This window comes from Oryctolagus cuniculus, chromosome 12 (assembly GCF_051225735.1).
Source record: "Oryctolagus cuniculus isolate XC-2025 breed Fujian yellow rabbit chromosome 12, ASM5122573v1, whole genome shotgun sequence".
Lineage (NCBI taxonomy): Eukaryota > Metazoa > Chordata > Mammalia > Lagomorpha > Leporidae > Oryctolagus > Oryctolagus cuniculus.
Window position 1 is genome coordinate 38830356 of NC_142878.1, and position 19682 is coordinate 38850037.

The 19682-nt window shown below is 40.1% G+C and overlaps 1 protein-coding gene across 6 annotated transcripts in view; it reads left to right on the top strand.

Annotated features, from left to right (window-relative positions):
• SLC25A21 (solute carrier family 25 member 21) overlaps positions 1–19682 on the top strand; it is a 559911-nt gene that overhangs the window by 389447 nt on the left and 150782 nt on the right. For all 6 annotated transcript variants that reach the window (XR_016217388.1, XM_089309349.1, XM_089309350.1 and 3 more), the window contains one exon: positions 13909–13992. Coding sequence is in view for 5 of the 6 variants with exons in the window: in XM_089309349.1 (XP_089165475.1) it covers positions 13909–13992 (84 nt within the window). In the remaining variant the exon portion in view is untranslated. The remainder of the gene's footprint in view (positions 1–13908; positions 13993–19682) is intronic.

Consider the following 19682-nt stretch of genomic DNA (forward strand, 5'->3'; position numbering starts at 1 on the left):
GCCTCCTCTCAACATAGTCCATTCTCAAGGAAAGTTCAACCTCAGCCAGAGGCCACCCACCTCAGAAGCTCAGTGTGCTGGCACAGAACTGGGAAACAAAACACACGCACAGATGGCCTCTGAACGGCCTAAATAGATGTTGCAAAGGCCAGACACTAACAGTCATGGACTTGACTCACAGCATGACCCCACAGGCCCTCATGAGGAGCTGTGACCGAGCTGGGTTCTCTGGGCCTTAGACCAGCTTAGCCCACTGCTGACTTGGTGGCAAGTTAAAGCACGCAGGAGGAATGCAAGGGACACGTCGGGGAGGAGGGGAAGAGAGTAGGGAAAGGGGCCTCGTGGCAGATACATTGATGGGGAAGTGTCGCTCCCCCTCTTCGTGGAGGAGCAACACAGGACCCTGCGCTGTTCTTTCGTCTGCTCGGCCCTCCCCGGGTTTGCTGCTGGTTCTTCCCGGGTTGGCTACTATCCCTTCCACCTCCGTGGAAGGGCAGTTCCCCCTGGCCGCATTCCCCACTTCCGCAGGGGAGCGGCACACCGCCGGCCGGCTCTCTGGGGGGCTGCACGGGTGTTCCTTCAGCTAGATGTTCCCCATAGATGTTCCTGGTGCATGCCGTCTCTCTCCTCCTTTATAGTCCTCCTCCGCCAATCCCAACTCGGCTGCCCACACGCCGAGTACGCTGCTCTCCAATCAGGAGCAAGTCCTACAGTTAATTGGTTGAACTGGAGGCAGCTGTGCGGAAGCTGTTTTCTCCTCTCCCAGCGCCATATTGTAGGAGAGCAGATGCATAGAATAAGTCTTAATTCCAGTAACAGTCTAGTCCGAGCTGCTCCCCACAGAGGAGAGCAGATGCATAGAATAAGTCTTAATTCGAGTAACTTAGTCTAGTCCGGATTGCTCCCCACAGGGAAGAAGTGCTAGCTCATTGCCTGACAATAAGGGAGAAGACAGAGCAATACTGCACAGGAAAACGAAGAACCAGAAAAACACCATGAGGCCGTTGCTCCTTTTATTCAGTAATAAGGTGTGTTACTTGTGAATGTGGGGACCAAAGCTCCAGATGTTTAAGTCTAATCTTCCCACTTAGATTTCACGATTAGTTGAATGGAAGTGAGGGGAGTTTTATTGGCTATAAGCAGAACTCACCCCAGCAAAAGTTTGAATCCTTATGTATTCACTGTATATTTCTCAGTTGGATCTCAAGTTTAACCTTTAGCATTTTAGGGAATCTACATTACTGAAGATACCCATTTATCTAGATTTTAATTTGTAAGACAGTTGTTTTTAAAGGTAATCATGTTTTAAAATATAAAGTTACATTTATGTAAAAGTAAGGTCAACATTTTATAAAATTAAATGACTTGAACTATCTTGCAGTGTTTTGCTATCCACCAAGTACTCATCTGCTAGAAGTCTTAGTTGCCTTTTATTAAACAGTTAATCAGTGCAGCATGATTCTCTGCACAAGTTCTATGGAGAAGTCAGGCCTGCTCTTGGGTGGTATTAATTCATGTATCTCTTCTTTGCTAGTGTTCTAAGTGGCTTTTAATTATTTTTAACATGTTTTATGATGATGATGATGATGATGAAACCACACCCTTCCACTGGGGCTATTCTGAGTGTGGGTTCATGACATAATGGAATATTCATTCCTTAAAACACTTATTTGAGAGAGAGAAAGGGAGGAGAGCAAGGAGAGAAGGAAACAGAGCTCACTAGTTGACACTGCCCTTGATTATGTTCCTCAGGTACATAGTAGGCGCTTAAACACTTGGACATAAATATACTTCATGGAATAAATGCTACATACATATAGAAAGAACGTTGGACATTGTCCAAAATGTATCAATCCAACTGGCCATAAGGAGAGAGCTGAAAGGGATTACATAAGCTCTTTTGCACCTCAAATAGAACTGCATTGACATCTTCCTGCAGAAATTTTCATCCCATCTCCTCCATCCAGAGCTCTTTCTCCATCCACCCCCACACCCCTGACAGTGAGGAATCAAATTAAATGAACACAGAATCTTTGAGCTGGTTCTCTTCAGCACAGTTATTTCAGACCTGATTTTTTCAGCAGAGGGATGGGGTGGGAGTGGGGGTTCAGAGTTAAACCCCAATGTCAGGTGAGTGATGTACAAGTACAGGTTATTCCTGTTTTACTGTTGAGAAAGTTTGGGTAAAAAAAAAAAAAAACTTTCATTGATCACTCATTGAACTAGAGGCAAATTTGTAGTACAACAGAGACCCCAGGGAAACCTACTTATTGTAGCTTGTATGCCTTCCTAGCTCCAAGCTCTTGTTTTTTTCTTTTCTTAATTTTCCAAGTTATTTTAGCCCTGCAAATATAAGGAAACCGTGAAACGACTGGACACCCTGAGAGTATATATGTAAAAATGCTGAGTTAAAAATGCTAGACATGTAAGCCATATGATTATTATTTTTCTTTGTCATCTGGGGTCCTACCCACCTTTGAAATGCTTTTGAAAACAAAGGTCTTCCTTTGGAACTGATACCCATCTGTCCAAATCATTGACCATAAAAGGTCAATCCTGATATTAAAAAAAAAGAAAGAAACAACTTCCCTTGAAATAGTCCTCAACTTTGATAAGGACATTTTCCTCCTCATTAGCCAAGTGTATTATCTCCATTCCCCACATTTCTTTCTAGCATGAGCATTTATGCTTATAAATGGAAAGAAACCACAACTCCTTTAATCTTTCTCCCTTTGATATTATTGATAAGCATCCTTTAACAGTGCCAAATAAACCACACAATAGGCACATTTGATCAGTTACAATAAAATGGAATCATCTTTCAGGTTTCCAGAGACTGTGTTCTCTAACATTCTCCCTCATGGGGACCCTGGCTCATGGTCTCTGGTGCATAATTAGTTTCTGTAAAGTGGCTCAGTTCCCAGAGTCAGAGAGAGAGTTCTGGCAGATGTGGCCACATTTGAATCCCCTTTTCTGGAAATTTTCTATGGAGGCTAGAAACCAAGACCCTCAATCTCATCCTGACAATCAGCTGAGGTTCGCCAGGTAAGAATTCTGTCACCAGGCAGTAGATGCTACTAGTGAGTGGAACCAGGGAGGTAGGTGGGAAGGATCAAAGAGAGAAAGAACATAGCTAACTTTTCATTGGGCTTCAGATTCTTAGAAACTAACTTTTTGGAGAATGTGAGAAAACTATGGTGTTTGACATGACTGTGATCATGTTATATTAGATGGCTGAAGCTGTTGTAGCCCTTTCTATTCTGAACTTGAGAAATGGTTTTCTTTCCAGAGTCTCATTCATCTTTCCCTCATTTCCCAAGTATGGGCTGATTTCATGCTAATTAGCCACTGTCATGGCCAGTCCAGATCACTGTACTTGGGAGAACGTAGGTAGGTACATGTGGATATGAGGTCATTTAATATGAAATGTAATTGAATGTATGTAGACATATGTATATTCAAAACATGATAGCACTATAATCTGATTTTAAATCTAGTTTTATGACATGACATGTATCTTACAAAGCAAATGATTGAAAGTCATGCTCACTTCAAACTTTTCATTAAGACCACTTTATGCTTGGAGCATTTTAATTATACAGTTATGTTAATTAGCCTCTTTTATTACTTGTGGTTTAGAAGTATTAGATTTAGATTGCAATCTCTAATGATTATTTGCTTCTGATGTGTTAACTAGCATTTCATCATTAAAATAAATTTTGAAATTATATTATCAGTATACTTAGTTATTATCCCATAAGTAATATAAACAAATGGAAGAACTTGTGCCAGATGGTAAAATCAACTCCTTCATTACAGTTTATTTGCAAGGTCAAATATTGCACAGGCCGGCGCCGCGGCTCACTAGGCTAATCCTCCGCCTAGCGGCGCCGGCACACCGGGTTCTAGTCCCGGTCGGGGCGCCGGATTCTGTCCCAGTTGCCCCTCTTCCAGGCCAGCTCTCTGCTGTGGCCAGGGAGTGCAGTGGAGGATGGCCCAAGTGCTTGGGCCCTGCACCCCATGGGAGACCAGGAGAACTACCTGGCTCCTGGCTCCTGCCATCGGATCAGCGTGGTGCGCCGGCCGCAGCGTGCCAGCCGTGGCGGCCATTGGAGGGTGAACCAACGGCAAAGGAAGACCTTTCTCTCTGTCTCTCTCTCACTGTCCACTCTGCCTGTCACCAAAAAAAAAAAAAAAAAAAAAAAAAAAAAAAAAAATATTGCACAGATTCTAATACAGTAAATCTTATAATTATTTAAGATACACAAACTAGATCTATTTTAGCACACTAATGAATGATATGCAGTTATTCACTGAAACAAAATGCATGGTTGGCAAAATGATGAACCGTTTGTAGGAAATTTAAGTGGACTGTTAAGATGGAAATTGTAAAATGTACAGTTGCAGAATATCAGCCTTTAAATCTCCTTGGCTTATGGGAGGAACTGCAGTTAGATGTGTCTAGGATCACAGGAAATTACTTTAAGTACAATCAGGCTATCTGGGTTGATCTGATATTTCAGAGATAATATTTTTGAGGTTCTGTTAAAAAACGTGTTCAAAATTACATGGCACAGAAGATTTTCCTTGCTTTTGTGGCCTTGCCAAGATGTTGTCACCTTATCTGTAGTAATATCTAGGCTGACTGAGCACTCCAGGATACATATTTTTTCAAATTATAGACATATAATAATAATGTCTATAATTATAATTATAATAACAGGGAAATTTATTGGTCTCTTTTACAATATCATAAATGCTAAACCAAAGCACAGCTCAGCCCACCTACACCCAGTAAATACATATAGACGTTAAGCATGCCAAAGACAACTAGATTTTTTCAGGTATAGATTTCTATTTCTTTTACAAGATTCATCTAGGGAAATGACTAAGCTAGAATCAGAAAACTTCTCTTTCAGCCGGCGCCGTGGCTCAATAGGCTAATCCTCTGCCTTGTGGCGCCGGCACACCGGGTTCTAGTCCCGGTCAGGGCGCCGGATTCTGTCCCGGTTGCCCCTCTTCCAGGCCAGCTCTCTGCTATGGCCAGGGAGTGCAGTGGAGGATGGCCCAGGTGCTTGGGCCCTGCACCCCATGGGAGACCAGGAAAAGCACCTGGATCCTGGCTCCTGCCATCGGATCAGCGCGGTGCGCCGGCTGCAGTGGCGGCCATTGGAGGGTGAACCAACGGCAAAAAGGAAGACCTTTCTCTCTGTCTCTCTCTCACACTGTCCACTCTGCCTGTCAAAAAAAAAAAAAAAAAAAAAAAAAAAAAAGAAGAAAACTTCTCTTTCTTTCAATGAATTCTTTGGATACTTTGATAAATGGCCATATATGAGGGGTCTTCAAATGGAAATATCACTATGCCCCTAAATCTGTGTATACAAAATACATGAATTGTGTTCACCTTATACAAATAAAGAAGAAAAATAGATGACAAAAAAGGTTCATGAAGAATGCATATTAAAAAAAACTATACATGGACTTCAAAAATTTTGTGTCAAACTGAATTTATCTTTGAATTCCATTTTCCCTGAACTTCTTGCAGTATGCTGTTATGCATAAATACAACTTTTGAACTTCATTCAATGATCACAGATTGGGTAAACCCAAACTTCATGATCCTGGTGGACTTATTAGCATTATCTCAGGTGCTGATTGATGCCAGGCCTAGACTGAGGATCCAGCAGGCAAAGGCAATTCTTATATTGCGAGTGAACCAGATTCCTAGAATCTCTATTCAACATGTGTCTTCTTCCTCATTTTATAGTTCGTTATTAATATCTTCCTGTCCACCTCCGAATGTTTGTTCCTTTCTCAAGTGTAGAACCTGCATGTCATTCGTCTTCAGTTGCCAAAATTCTTAACCTTGCCCCTTGCACAGAGGGCTCTCCATCGTGTTGAGACAGAACTCCATGTCTACAACTGTGCAGCTCACCCTTCAATGTGATTATGAGTGTCTTGAGCCCTATCAATACCAAGGCAGTGTTAGGTGAACTATTATTATATTCCATCTGAAGTTTAATTAGTCATAGCTCTCTTTTTTTAAAAAAAAAATTACCATTCACACTCCCTGGGTAATTAAAATTGGAACAGTGAAAGTGTGTAAGTGGAGAAATGTTAGAAGGAAACCAGTGCCCACCTCAACACTTCCAAAGAAAAGTGAGGAATAAATTCTTCAAAATCAGCAGCCTCCCCTCCCCCCTCCCCTACCATCTGATAAGACCTTTTGCAGGGATGACAAACGTGGAGGCCCCAAGGGTTGTCTTTTCTGTAGGAAGTTGGTGTTTCTTCTCTTGGAAGGTGATTTATTTTCAATTTGAGAAGCACACATACATGGTGGGAAGTTTTCTAAAGATGAGCATTCTAGGGCCTTGTCCCCGAGTTGGAGAGGTGGGTGTGTACACCTCAATTTTAAAATCTCGACGTGTCTCTGCATGTTCAGTTTGATTGGAGCCACGCTCAGCCGGCTAGTAGGAGAGCAAATACACTCTGAGAAGTAGCATCTTTTCTCAGTGAGATAGACTAATTATGATGAATTAAAATCTTTATTTAATCTTCCCACAGTTATCCTTTTAATGTGTTCTATAATTGCAAACCTTTAGTTTGTTAATCTCTGGTTCATTAGCAGATGTCTTAAGTGTTTAAGGAGCATGTGTAATATTCTGATAATTACTAATCTTTGTTTATAGCACATTTCCGAAGATCTCTTCAGGGAGTTTTATTAGGTTCATCACCACTTATTATCAGTGTACAACTTTTATTAGCAGCCTTTTGCCCCTATAAATGTTGGAATGTGGGGGCTTTATAAAATGAAATGTCTCTTCTCTCTTATGGCTAATAAGCTCAAATATTAGGTATTTTGCTTTCTCTCCAAACCAAATTTTTTTTCCTAATGTCTGTTGTCCAAAGGCAGAAAAGGAACAAAGGCTGAGGATTAAATTACAAATCTCACCAGTTTACATTACGAACCAGTAGCTTCACTGGAATTAGAACTGGTGTCTCCCACTGTGTCTCTGTTCCTCAAGATGTCTCACCTCTTTCGACACAAAGGTGGAATCATTATATAGACTGTTGCCACTGTAGTAGCGTAAAATACCACCGAGGATGAAAAATGCAACTTAAAACTCTCTTTAAGTGTTCCTGGCGTCCCCACCTAAAATAAAATATACCAAACCCTCTTACCTCATTTTGATGACTAAAATCCCTTTAACACAGGACAAGTTTTGGCAGATGACAAATCAAAGTAAAAGTCAGAGGATAAATGATTGATGGCACTGTGTTTCTGAGAGGAGGGGTTGTTGGGGGTTAGTAGGAAATAGCACAAGAGCACATTGAACTAGGATATGACCTAGAGTGGTGCCATAAATAAGCTTCACCTATGCAACTCATTTGCTTAGTACCAAAGAGGTGACTTGGAACAGCTTTTGCCCCACCAGTCTCCATAAGTTCCCTCCCACACAGCACCCCAAATACTTGTGTGATCTAGGGAAAAAGCAAGTCCCATCACCTACCCCAACCTACCCTTTATAACTCAATGGCTGTGTTTTCATATAAAGACAAATGATATACATTCTTATACATACATGTATGTGTATACATGTACACACATGCACATATAGTGTATCCTAAGGTCTCCACTCCTCGGAAGAGATCCATAAGCTTTTTTAAAGAAGATAGGTATAAAATTACTTTGGAGATAGAGGCACTGCATAAACTTGAGGTCTGGGAATTTTCAAACTTCTGCTAAGTCTTTTAAAGCAGCAAAGCCATTTGACTTCTCACAGACATGTGCTTCTATATGGCCATATCTTCGGAAGTCCTCAGACAAGGTGAACCGCCGTATCTAACGACACTGAGAATCAATAACAGACCAGTTTAAAAGTTGATATTACTGAACATATCATGAAGTCAGTAAAAGATGCTGCAAACACATTTCTGACAAATTTAGAAAAAACAGTGTTTCAGTGAGGACATTTTTTAGCTTTCAGACTTACACTGTGCATTTACATGTGAAAACGGAAAAGCCCCTCCTTGCCCTGGTGGTTACCACAGGAGCACAATGGCCATTCCTGGCCATCCAAGTGTGTGCAGTCCTGCGCTCGTGCCTGCTGCAGCAGAGAGCTTCTTTGGCTGCTTTGCCCCATGGCCTAGGGTTCGAGTCGTGCTGTCTGCCCAGATAGCAGGCGGCACATATTCCTCAAGTGTTACTCCATTGTCCCATCCGCTGCTTTGGCAGCAGCAAGTTTTCATTCTAATAAAAGGAGCTACTCAGATGGAAATTCCAGATGTGTCTCAGCAGCTTTTATTAGGACAATGGGGAGGTCCAACTTTTTCTTCTAAATACAATCAAGAGTAGTGTGGCTTTGCCTTTGTAATTTTACGAAGAGTTGTGTTACATAACTGGAAAATTGTCTTCCCAAGCATAGAGAGAATTTGTTAGACAGAATGCAGCTTGGGAAACACTGATGTAAAGCTGCTATCCAGGAGAGAAACCTTTTAAGTTGCTGAAATGTAGTGGAGAGGAAGAAGGAAATTGCTGTTTTACATGATTGACCAAAATGCACTGTAATTATATCAACTTAAAACAGATTCCTTAGGAGAACTGATAACTCTGTGATCAGAATAAGTCATGTGTGGTGGGACAAAATGCTGCGTGTACTTTCTCTGCAAAGTATAGACATGCCATACGTGAGATGCACAGTGGAACAGACAACTGTGCTCGCCTTGGCCTGTTTTGTGGGACCTCCAGCTGCTTTGGCACCGGGAAGACTGGCAGGGAGCTCCGCTAGACATCAGTATGTAGCATGCCTGCCGTCCGCTGGCATTGCTCACCCAGCACAGCCTGCAGACTTTCCTCATGTCATGTGATTTTGATGTTGCCGCTTCTGTTTGTAATAAACACAGCTTCTCAAGGATGCCAATGACTGTCCTTGCTGCCAGTTCTAAAGTGGATGGGTGAAGTCGAATCACAGATATTTAGCCCAAAGCTCTTCTTTCTGCATTTTCCCTTTTCCTTCCAGTCTCTACTGTGTTCTCTGTCAGCCACAGTACAGAAAGATGATAAGAGATCATCCCCAATAAGAGGGGCACTAGTATTTATTCGGTGCCAGTAAAGCTCATTGGCTGGCATCTGATTCTCTGAAACACTGTTCCTAAATGTTATTCCTCAGGTGTATGGTAAAAGTCTATTTGGAAAGCTCCTCTATCTGACTATAAGCGTCTAAAATTAAGAACTATGTCTTATTTCTTTGTAACCATCCAAACAGTGGAGTACCTAATATAAGTAGTGCTCAAAGTGTTCATATTAACTGAATGAAGCAGGGATTGGAAATTATGTCTATTTGGTTTTGGGGGGAAAAAGAAATTACAACTAGCCAGTAAAAGTCCCTAGAATTCCAATGACCCGATTAGATAACTATTTACTTAGAAATACCTGTATTCTGTGTTCAGGTTCACATAAGCTGACTGGAAACCTACCTGGGTATTACCTGAACATTCAGACATCATAGGAAAAAACTTAAGTCTCTAACCCAGGCAGTAAACGAGAGGTTAAGATTGATTTCCTTTCTTTTTTTTTTTTTTTTAAAGACATTTATTGGGGCTGGCGCTGTGGCACAATAGGTTAATTCTCTGCCTGCGGCACCAGCATCCCATATGGGCACCAGTTCTAGTCCCAGCTGCTCCTCTTCTGGTCTAGCTCTCTTCTGTGGCCTGGGAAAGCAGTAGAAGATGGCCCAGGTACTTGGGCCCCTGCACCCGCATGGGAGACAGGGAAGAAGCACCTGGCTCCTGGCTTTGGATCGGCACAGCTCCAGCTGTAGCAGCCATTTGGGGAGTGAACGAACGGACGGAAGACCTTTCTCTCTGTCTCTCCTTCTCACTATCTGTAACTCTACCTCTCAAATAAATAAATACAATCTTTTAAAAAAAAGACATTTATTTTATTTGGAAAGTAGAGTTGGAGGTGGGAGGGAGAAAAGGAGGGAAGGAGGGATGGAAGGAGAGAGAGAGGTTTTTCTTCACTGGTTCACTTCCCAAATGACTGCAGTGGCTGAGGCTGGACCAGACCAAAGCCAGTGGACTGGAACTCCATCTGGGTCTCCATGTGTGAGGCAGAGGCCCAAGTACTTGGGTCATTCTCTGCTTCCTTCGCAGGCACATTAGCAGGGAGCTAGATGGGAAGCAGAGCAGCTGGGGCCAGAACTGGCACCCACCAGAACTTAACCCCACTGTACCACAATGCCGGTTCCAAGATCGATGTTCTAGGTATCAGGATGCACTGGCATTAATCCAACTGCTGATTCTTATGGTTCCAACAAGGACTAGAGTCAGGGCGCTGTGAGATGGCCATAGAGAGATGGCTATAGGGCTCAGATGGCTGAAGAGCAGAGAAAGGGCACATTCCCTATTGTGCTTCGACTTCATCTCCTACATACCCTCCTCCAACTGACTTCGTCTCCACCTACCCTGAGCGCTCTGTGTGTGCAGAAAGCAGAGTGCTTGACCTCCTCTCAGAGGAAACCAGGCCCGGCTGCTGAGGCGAGGGCCTTTGCCTTCACGTCCCTCATTAGAAGGACAGATTTCCCTCCCTGGCCTTTCTTCCTATCATTTCCCTGCTGGAATGCTTCCTCCTGGCTTGTTCCTTTTACCTCTGAATCCCACGAGGACTAGCTCAAATCCCTTCTTCCTGAAGCCCTTCCTGACCCTCCACAGAAAGCAGTAATTACTCCCCCAGCAAACACCTGGACAACCCACTGCCAGTGCTACTCAGCATTTTGGATATATGCCCTTATATTATTAATTGGGTTTTTTTTCTCTTTCTTTCTTGTGCTCTTTGAGAACAGATAATGCCCTGGGTTTTTATAAAACCTACAGCATCTCTTTTATCATATGGCAGACATTAAGAAAATATTTGGCAATTTGGGAGAAAAGCATCTAGAAAGGAATTTAGTGAGGGAAATGAACTTAATGAAAGATTATTAAACATATTATGAGAAACATCTATGTTCATGTAATACTTTATAATATAAGAAAGCATTTTAAATAATTTTCTTGAAAGCGCAATCAGAGAATCTTGGATTTCCCAACCAGATATAAGTGTTTCGTACTCAGCAGTGAATACAGGTTATAAATATACAACGGCAAAGATGGCAATTCTTATTTGAACTAGAACCAAAGTTTGGGAAATGACTTTGTATGCTCCTAAGTTAGTTGTTGTATACATCTACATATAGTTCTCTCAATGTATTATTTAGCATGATGTATTATTTATTATATCAGTATAATCCAAATTACCAAGTTATCTCATCTACATGCTGCAGCCAGGAATTACCCAAACATGGTACATCTACCTGACTGTCCAATAGTGTTCCTATTTTAGACAGAACCTCTTGCTGACTCTTCCAGGACACTAATTCTACTAATTGTACATACATCAGATGGATCGAAAACAGTTTAAATAAGTTGGCTATACTAGTACATGTTCTTCTGATAGGCTCCCCACAATTTAAATTTGACATATAATTCTCATCCAGAAAGTAACCTAAAACTGGTTATGCCAATATAGATAGATGTTTAACTCAAAAAATCATTATAAAGATAATTATTTTTATTAAAGATGTGTTTATTTATCTGAAAGGCAGAGTGAGAGGGACTAACACTGAGAGAGAATAGAGAGAAGTCTTCCTTCTACTGATTCACTCTGCAAATGCCTGTGACAACCAGGGTGAGGCCAGGTTGAAGTCAGGAGCCCAGGACTTATTCCCTCCAGATCTCCCACATGGGTGGCAGGAATCTAAATACTTGGGCCATCATTTGCTGCCTCCCAGGCACATTAGCAAGAAGCTGGATCAGAAGCATGAAGCAACAGGGAACTTGAACCAGGCATTCTGAGTTGGGATGCCAAGTTGGGATATTCCAAGTGGTGACTTAACCTGCTGTGCCACACCTACCCATTTATGATGTTTTAAACTTTGACAATCATAGGTATAGAGTTGCAGAATATTCCTTGCTGGGTTGAAGATTAAAGAAGTATGTATGTAGTGTATTATTAAAAAAAAAGCATTTAAAGAGAAAAAAAGACCCAACAACTCACCCTTTTCATGACATGTCTATTGCATTTCTTCCTGCTTTGACATCCTTATCTCTCACCCACACCACTGCACTGCCTTCATCATTGTTCTCTCTGCTACACTCTCATTCTGATCCTCCCAGTCAGACAATAAATCTCATCTAACATTCGTATGTGCCTAGAACTCTGCTGGAACGTGGAACTCTCGCACCTCTGAACAGCTACTGTCCCACATAAACACATTTAGCAACTCTCTCCACTTTACAAATTCACGTGCAATTTTAGCCTTGCATTGTGCACTCTCTCTGGTCATATGCCTGACTACCTCAGCCAAAGCAACATGTGTGTATTCACTCTTCCCCATGACATGTCAGCTTTTAGTGTATGACCAACCAAAGAAGGCCCACCTACTTGGGTCCCTGCTACCCTGGATGGAGTTACAGGCTCCTGGCTTCAGTCTGGCCTGCCCCAACCCACACTGTTGTGGCCATCTGGGGATTGAACCAGTGGATGGAAGACAGCTTGCTTGTGCTCTCTCGCTCTCTCTTTCTCTCTCTGACCCTTCCTCTCTCTGTAACTCTGCTTTTCAAATAAATAAATCTTTTTAAAAAATGTAAAATTATGACAGAAGCACAGAACAGAGAGGGCCTTAAGTCAGAATTTAGATAAGGAGGTAAAACATAAGGACTAAGCAGACTAAAGAAACCAAAGAATGGTGGAAGAAATGAGACTCCTTGTCACCAATTTCTTTAGAGGGACTGGCGCTGTGGTGCACTGAGTTGAGTCCCAGCTGCTCCACTTCCAATCCAGCTCTCTGCTAATGCACCTGGGAAAGCAGCAGAAGATGGCCCAAGTCCTTGGGCCCCAGCACGCATGTAGGAGACCCAGAGGAAGCTCCTGGCTCATGGCTTTGCATGGGCTCAGCTCTGGCTGTTGCGGATATTTGGGATGTGAACCAGTGAGTGGAAGACCTCTCTCACACTGTCTACCTCTTTCTGTAACTCTGTCTTTCAAATAAATATATCTTTAAAAAAAAATTCTTTAGAAACACACCCCAGCACCAATACAAATTCAAAAGTTAAGACTCTCATACTGGAAAATTCCATATCAGTAGGCTGGAGTTTTGAGATACATGATCATTCCCAAAAAGGAAAAAAAAAAAAGAATTCAGCTTTAAAAAATAGGATATATTTTAGTTGGGCCAACTATATATAGTGCTGTGCTTCTGCAAATATCCATGTAGCCTGAAGTACCTGTAATGGCTGACCCCGCCCTTCATGAAGTGGTGATATATATGAAGTGGTATCTAATACAACCAACTACAAACCCAACTCTTGCTCCAAGGGCAGGCTCCTATGTGCCAGGATTAATTCCAAATTCACAATCGGGATCAAATGTAGGTCATATTAGCTCTTTGTATTTTTAACCTTTATATTGAATTACCTCAAGGAACACCAATTAAGATAAGTAGAACGACTTATTTGTTTCATACACATCTTCAGATTTCTGTGTTATACATTGAAACAATATATGACATCTGTGTATGCTTTTTACAGAAGAAATGCACAAATGCCTCAGGGTGCAGCTGCCTCACTAAGAAACAGATGAAAAAAATCTTATTCTGTCATTTCTGTTAAAGTATAAAGAAATATACTTTTTAAAACTATAAAAATAAGGCAACGATTGTATAAGGCAAATGAATCAATAAAATCTATAGCAAAGACCAAAGTATTTCAGAGTAATCTGAAAAAGCTGACTTTCTAGGACTTTGAAAAATGAGAAAAGCCATTTGGTAAACTCTTTAACTTGGATTTTTATTTGTTTAATTTTGTTTCTAGGTTCCAGATTCAGAGATGCACAACTGATCCAAACAGTTATAAAAGCTTGGGAGATAGCTTTCGAATGATTTTCCGAACAGAAGGGTATGTAACATCCTTATATAGACTTTGTATTGATATAAATGTTTTAATTATTTCTATATGATATGGTTTCTCATTTTGAGTAGTTTATTTTTCTAGTCTTTTGTTTAAGATTTATTTATTTGAATAAGTGCAGAGTTACAGAGAGGGAGAGACAGAGAACAGTTTTCTATCTGCTGGTTTACTCCCCAAATGGCCACAGTGACTGACGCTGGGCTAGACTGAAGCCAGGAGCCTGGAACTCCATCTGGGTTTCCCATGCGGGTGGTAGGGGCCCAAGTACTCAGGCCATCATCTGCTGCTGCCTTTCCAGGCACATTAGCAGGGAGCTGGATCAGAATTAAAGCAGGTGGGACTCTAACCTGCATTCATGGAGAGTGCTGGTCTTGTAGGCGGTGACTTAATCCACTGCACCACAATGCTGGCCCCTATTTTTATAGTCTTATTAGTGAAAAATACTTGTTAGGATGCTTTCCTGCTTGTTGCTTATCCTGATAAAATATTTGGAAACTGAACTTATATGTAATGGCAACCACCACAGAAGGATATTAATGATTAGTTGAATGACTCAAGGACAATTTCTAATTTATACCAACAAGGCTTTTTAAAAGTTCTTGTAACTGGAGCTATCTGAACTTCATATTTCTCTATTTGGTAGTTAATTGCAATGCTCAAATGCATTCTTTGTTTGCACAGTGGTTTGTGCAATCAAAACAGATATGTGTCAAAAATTGATGCATCAAACTCATTATTGTATCTATTAGATAACCAAATAGAATATGCTATTTATATGAGATACATGTGTGGATTTAGTTGAAGTCTGTACATAGTATATTTTTTAAGTAATATTATATTTTATTTTGGAAGTTACTTTTGTAAGAGCATTGGTTGAAACTAATTTTTCCAAAAATGTAACAATAATAATAACTGGTATATATTTAGTCTCTATTTTGTAATAAGAATTCTCCTTACCACTCACTAGAGTGGGTTCTGTTAAGATCCATTCCAATTGGATAAAGAAATCAAGACTCAAACAAGTTAGTAATTTTCACTCATCTGACAAATGGTAGACCTGTGTCCTGAATCATGTCTGTATAGTCACAAAGCCCATACTCTGCCCTACTTGCCAGATGACACTGTGACTATTATTCTGCCAAACATCTTTTCCAGTAAACATACATGATGGCTATCTATCCATACCGATATATTCTTTTCAATAATAGTATACTAATTTATCCATATGTTGCAATTTATTACATTAATACCTTTGAAGGTCCTTTAAGTTGGTTCCCAGATTTTCATGACAATAAACAACAGTGCAATAAAGATTCTCATACTATTTTGCGTATTTGTGTATACATATTTTAGCATGTATAATAAATAGCATTTATGTCTCAAATAAGTTGATAGCTGTGGACTGATGATATCAGATTATATTTGCTTTTATGTTACAGATGTTGAAAAATTGACTTCCAAAAAGTATGTAACCATGACAGTTAGCATGATTTTATACCCTGAGTATTTGAGAATTTCTGTTTCTCCACACCATCTTGAACACTGGATCTTATCAATCAAGATTTGGTTTATTTGTCATCCATGTACATCTCCTGTTTACAGTCTCACAGATGAAAAATAACACTGTCTTAATTGTAGTTCTTTGTTACTAGAATTGAGTAGACTTTTATAAGGTATCGTTTCTTTCATGATTGCCTATTTGTGTCCTTTAGCTATTTTTCTTAGGATCTTTTTTGTTGATATTTAGGAGATTAGCATACTGTAGATATTGAACTTTTGACTACTTCATAGATCATGAGTTTTTTACCCAGCTTACACCTTTCAGAGGTTTGTGATTTTTGAAGATGGGCTTTGAGGTTGTATTTATCTTTTCCTTTATGATATATAAACTTGATGTCACATTTTTAAAAAAAGGCATCTCTAACTCCAAAATTATAACATTTTCTTCTAGTTTTTTCAACATTTAAGTCTTTAATTTAACTGAGACTTCTTTTTTGTTAATGTGTAGTGTGGTATATATTAAGTAAATTTCATCTTGAAATAGTTCATCAGTTGTCCAAACACCACTTGTCGGAAAGCCCTTTATACTTATGAATTGGATATGCTTTTGCACATATTAAATATCTACACATATATCATGTAGATTTTCTACCTTTTAACAGACATTTCTCCATTTCCTGTACTGTTTCATTGGTTTATCTCTATGCTGCATCATTTGTTTTAATTATTTTATCTCTGGAGTATCTGGGGAACATGAATAATTTACCCCATAGCATAAAGTTCAAACTCCTTGTCATGTTACGCAGAGCTCTTCATGGTCGAGCCTGCCCGTCTCCAGGCTCAATCTTCATATACAATTGTGCTCCAGGAACAGTAAACAGATTGCGATCCTTTGATCTCTCACACTGTCATGGCTTGTGCATGTTCTTCCCTGTTCCTGACTCAACTACCTAATCCATCCAAGAACCTATGCCCTGTCAAGGGTGATTTCAAGTTTAACCTTTCCTTGCAATCTTTTCTCCACCACAGCTGAATTCTCCAACCTTCCTTGCCTCTCTTCCCCTCTAACCTGCTCCATTTCTTTTTCTTCTCTCTCTGTCTCACACACACGTACACACACACACACACACACATTTCTCTAAGCTCATGGCTGATTTAGCTCTGTATTCTCATACCTGTGTTTGGCACTAAGAGAAACCATGGGTATACAAAAAAGAAATAAATAAAAGCCATCACACTAATGACATAATTATGTAAAACGAAGCAGGAATGATAGGTCTTGCTAACGATTGTCCTCTCTAAAGTTGAGATAAGGTTTTGATGTCTGATTAAATATTTTAAGATCATTTATTGACAAGAAATAAGCAAATTCTTGCTGTGACTGCGGATGTGATTCCTAAGTGCCACACGTTGACAATGTGCTTGCATTTATGGGAAGAAGGAGTAAAATTTGTCTTCATTTTCCCCAAAACATAGGAGTATATAAGGTTAGAGAAATCCTACTGTGTTACATAATCAATGAAAGTGCTCTTTTCCAGTAAGACAGTATGTCAGTATTGCCAAGTTCTGTAAGCTGTAACTGATATTTCTGAATTAAATGTGGGAGTTCCTTAGGCGGGCTCTTCATTTCATGTGTGTTTTAGAATGAATCTGATGTTTCTGCTTTGATATCAAATAATGTAACAAACACACAGTATGTGTGGTCCTTGCCTAGTAAAATCAGCCTTTTCCCATACTGTATGTGTAATTGCTTCTAGAGCAAATTGACGTTCTTTCTGCAATGCCTTTAGATCTGGACATGTTGTTAGCCAAAAGTCAGGGAGCCCTCATCCTAGAGATGGGAATGTTTGTAAAAACATAAAAGAAGCTACCCATTATTTTTGATACAGCACAAAAGCATTTTCTAGCCTTAAACAAACAACAGAGAAATGAAAGCTTTTTAACACATTCTACGTTGAATTTTTTTCCATATGAAAAGTAGTTCCTTTTGATTTCCTTACTTAGTTTTTAAAGCAAACTGTGTTTAAAGATATTTTTCTTACTCAGATGCATAGAGAACAGATGCGTCTGTGGCCTGCAGGGAAGATAACACGGGTCCATGTGACTTCCAGTGTGACTTGGTGGATGCATCTTTCCCGAGCTTTCTTGTCTCCCCCAAGATAAAGGTTTTAAAAATTGACTTTTTTTGTTGTTTAAAAACATAGAAATCTGCTAATCCCTATAGAATCTGCACAGGGCTCCCACCTCCCTATTGTGAGAAAGTCAAGTGGCCCCCCTGCCTCGTTGCCCAAAATTCACATGCTTCCCACAGATGACAGCACAACCACAGGGAACAAATATCCCTACTGTTTCTAAGATTCTTTTCCTTCTTAAAAGCATAGATGCTGGTACTTTTATTAGAGACATGGGCTTTTCAACCCAGCCTAACGGAAGTGAGATTAATTGAAAAAAAAAAAATCTAAATTCTGAGTAAGGCTTTCTATTAGATGAAATCCTCATAGTCAGTTAATTACATTTCTCTGGTGTAGAAAGGAGAACTCATAGGGATTGATGGCGGACAAGGAATCTGTCAGTGCCATTGTTGAGAGTACCTCCATCATCACCATCATCTCATTTGACACAACAAATCAGGCCATCTGTTGTAATAAAGTATGTCCCAAAGACATGAATGTGCATCCTAGTTGGTTCTGTGCCAATGTGGTTAATTTTGTAAACTTACCTGCTAGACTGTGTCTTGGTTGGTGTCTCCATTTACCAAGTGTTGGTGCCTCATGCCTCCTTCCCTTTGCTTTTTATGACACATTTTTCTAGTTGCTTTTTTGCTTGTCATTCCTTTAAAAGGAGTAATTGAGATGTTCATAGGTGGATGAGAGGACTATAAATTATGTTATATAAAACCAGGACAGTCTCCCTACACCCATTCCTATTCTTCCTCCTTTGAAAATTCTCTAGTGACAGTTCTTCCTGAAATAAGGAGAAAAAAAGAGAATTGAATAGAAAAGGTATTCTGGTAAGGTAGATAAAGACAGACGTAAAACTAGTGTTCATTTTCTTCAGTGTCCCATGTACTTTGCTAAGGATTTTTCACACATGATTCTCAGCTCAGCACAGTATCATTCTGTCCATGTACTGTATTGAGTAACCAAAGATCAGAGAGCTCAAATAACTTGCCCAAAGACACACAGATATTAGTGTTATAACCATGGTTTTTCCATTGTACAATGTCACCTTTCACTGAAGACGGAATTCTGTTTTTTATTGTTGGGAAGGAAGACAAGATGGAAAGAATGGCTATAGCTTCCTAATTTTTAAAAGCCATTCTATAATCTTTGGTATTCCTTCCCTTAAATCACACAGCAATTGAAAGCAGCTTTTGTCTTTTCCTTCAAGTAAAGTATGAGAGCTCTGAGAGACCAGTTTATGTTCAGTCAACCAAATCTTAGCAATTCTGAGGCAGCACCACAAGCCCCTGGCAACTCAAGATTTTTAATCCGATTGCTGCCCTATCCCATGTAGTTCATTCCATGACTGGTGAGTTCAAGGTTTCTAGTCAATATATTCTGATCTCCTATGTTCTTCAGCTCTCTTAGGAGAAAAATTCCTGTGCATTGGTTTGCCTAAGGCAAATAACTAGGAAACAGCTAGGTCAGATTAAACTTGCTTCAAATGAGAAACATGTTGATTGCTGGTGCCTTCAGAAATATGGTATTCTTCAGCAAGTATTGCTGTAGAAAATATGTGGTTGCATTTGGGGGGGGGCATCTGAACTGTGTTTTGTTTCACGATTTGCTTTTTGTAACCACTGATGCTGCCCCACGTATCATCTTACAATCAGACCACTTGGTGATTATAATATTTTCTAGTTAAATGACATTTAAGGCCTCATTTTATGAGCTCCAGCGTAATTGGCTAATTTGGTAAACTCCAGATGTGTGAGATAATGTGCCACTCATTTAACTGCCTTTCAGACGGCATAAATGGCACAGCCCCAGGAGGTATAATCACTCCCTCTTGTTTTCATTAAGAAGGGGAATGAGTGGCTTGTGACACAGACAAAGGAAGTGGGACGTCTACAACTCTAAATCAACAACTTGGTACGATTTGGACATTCTCTTTCTATCAGTGGACTCACACCAAGACCTTTGGTTTCATTTGGTGTCCTAGTGGGTCTACTTTTT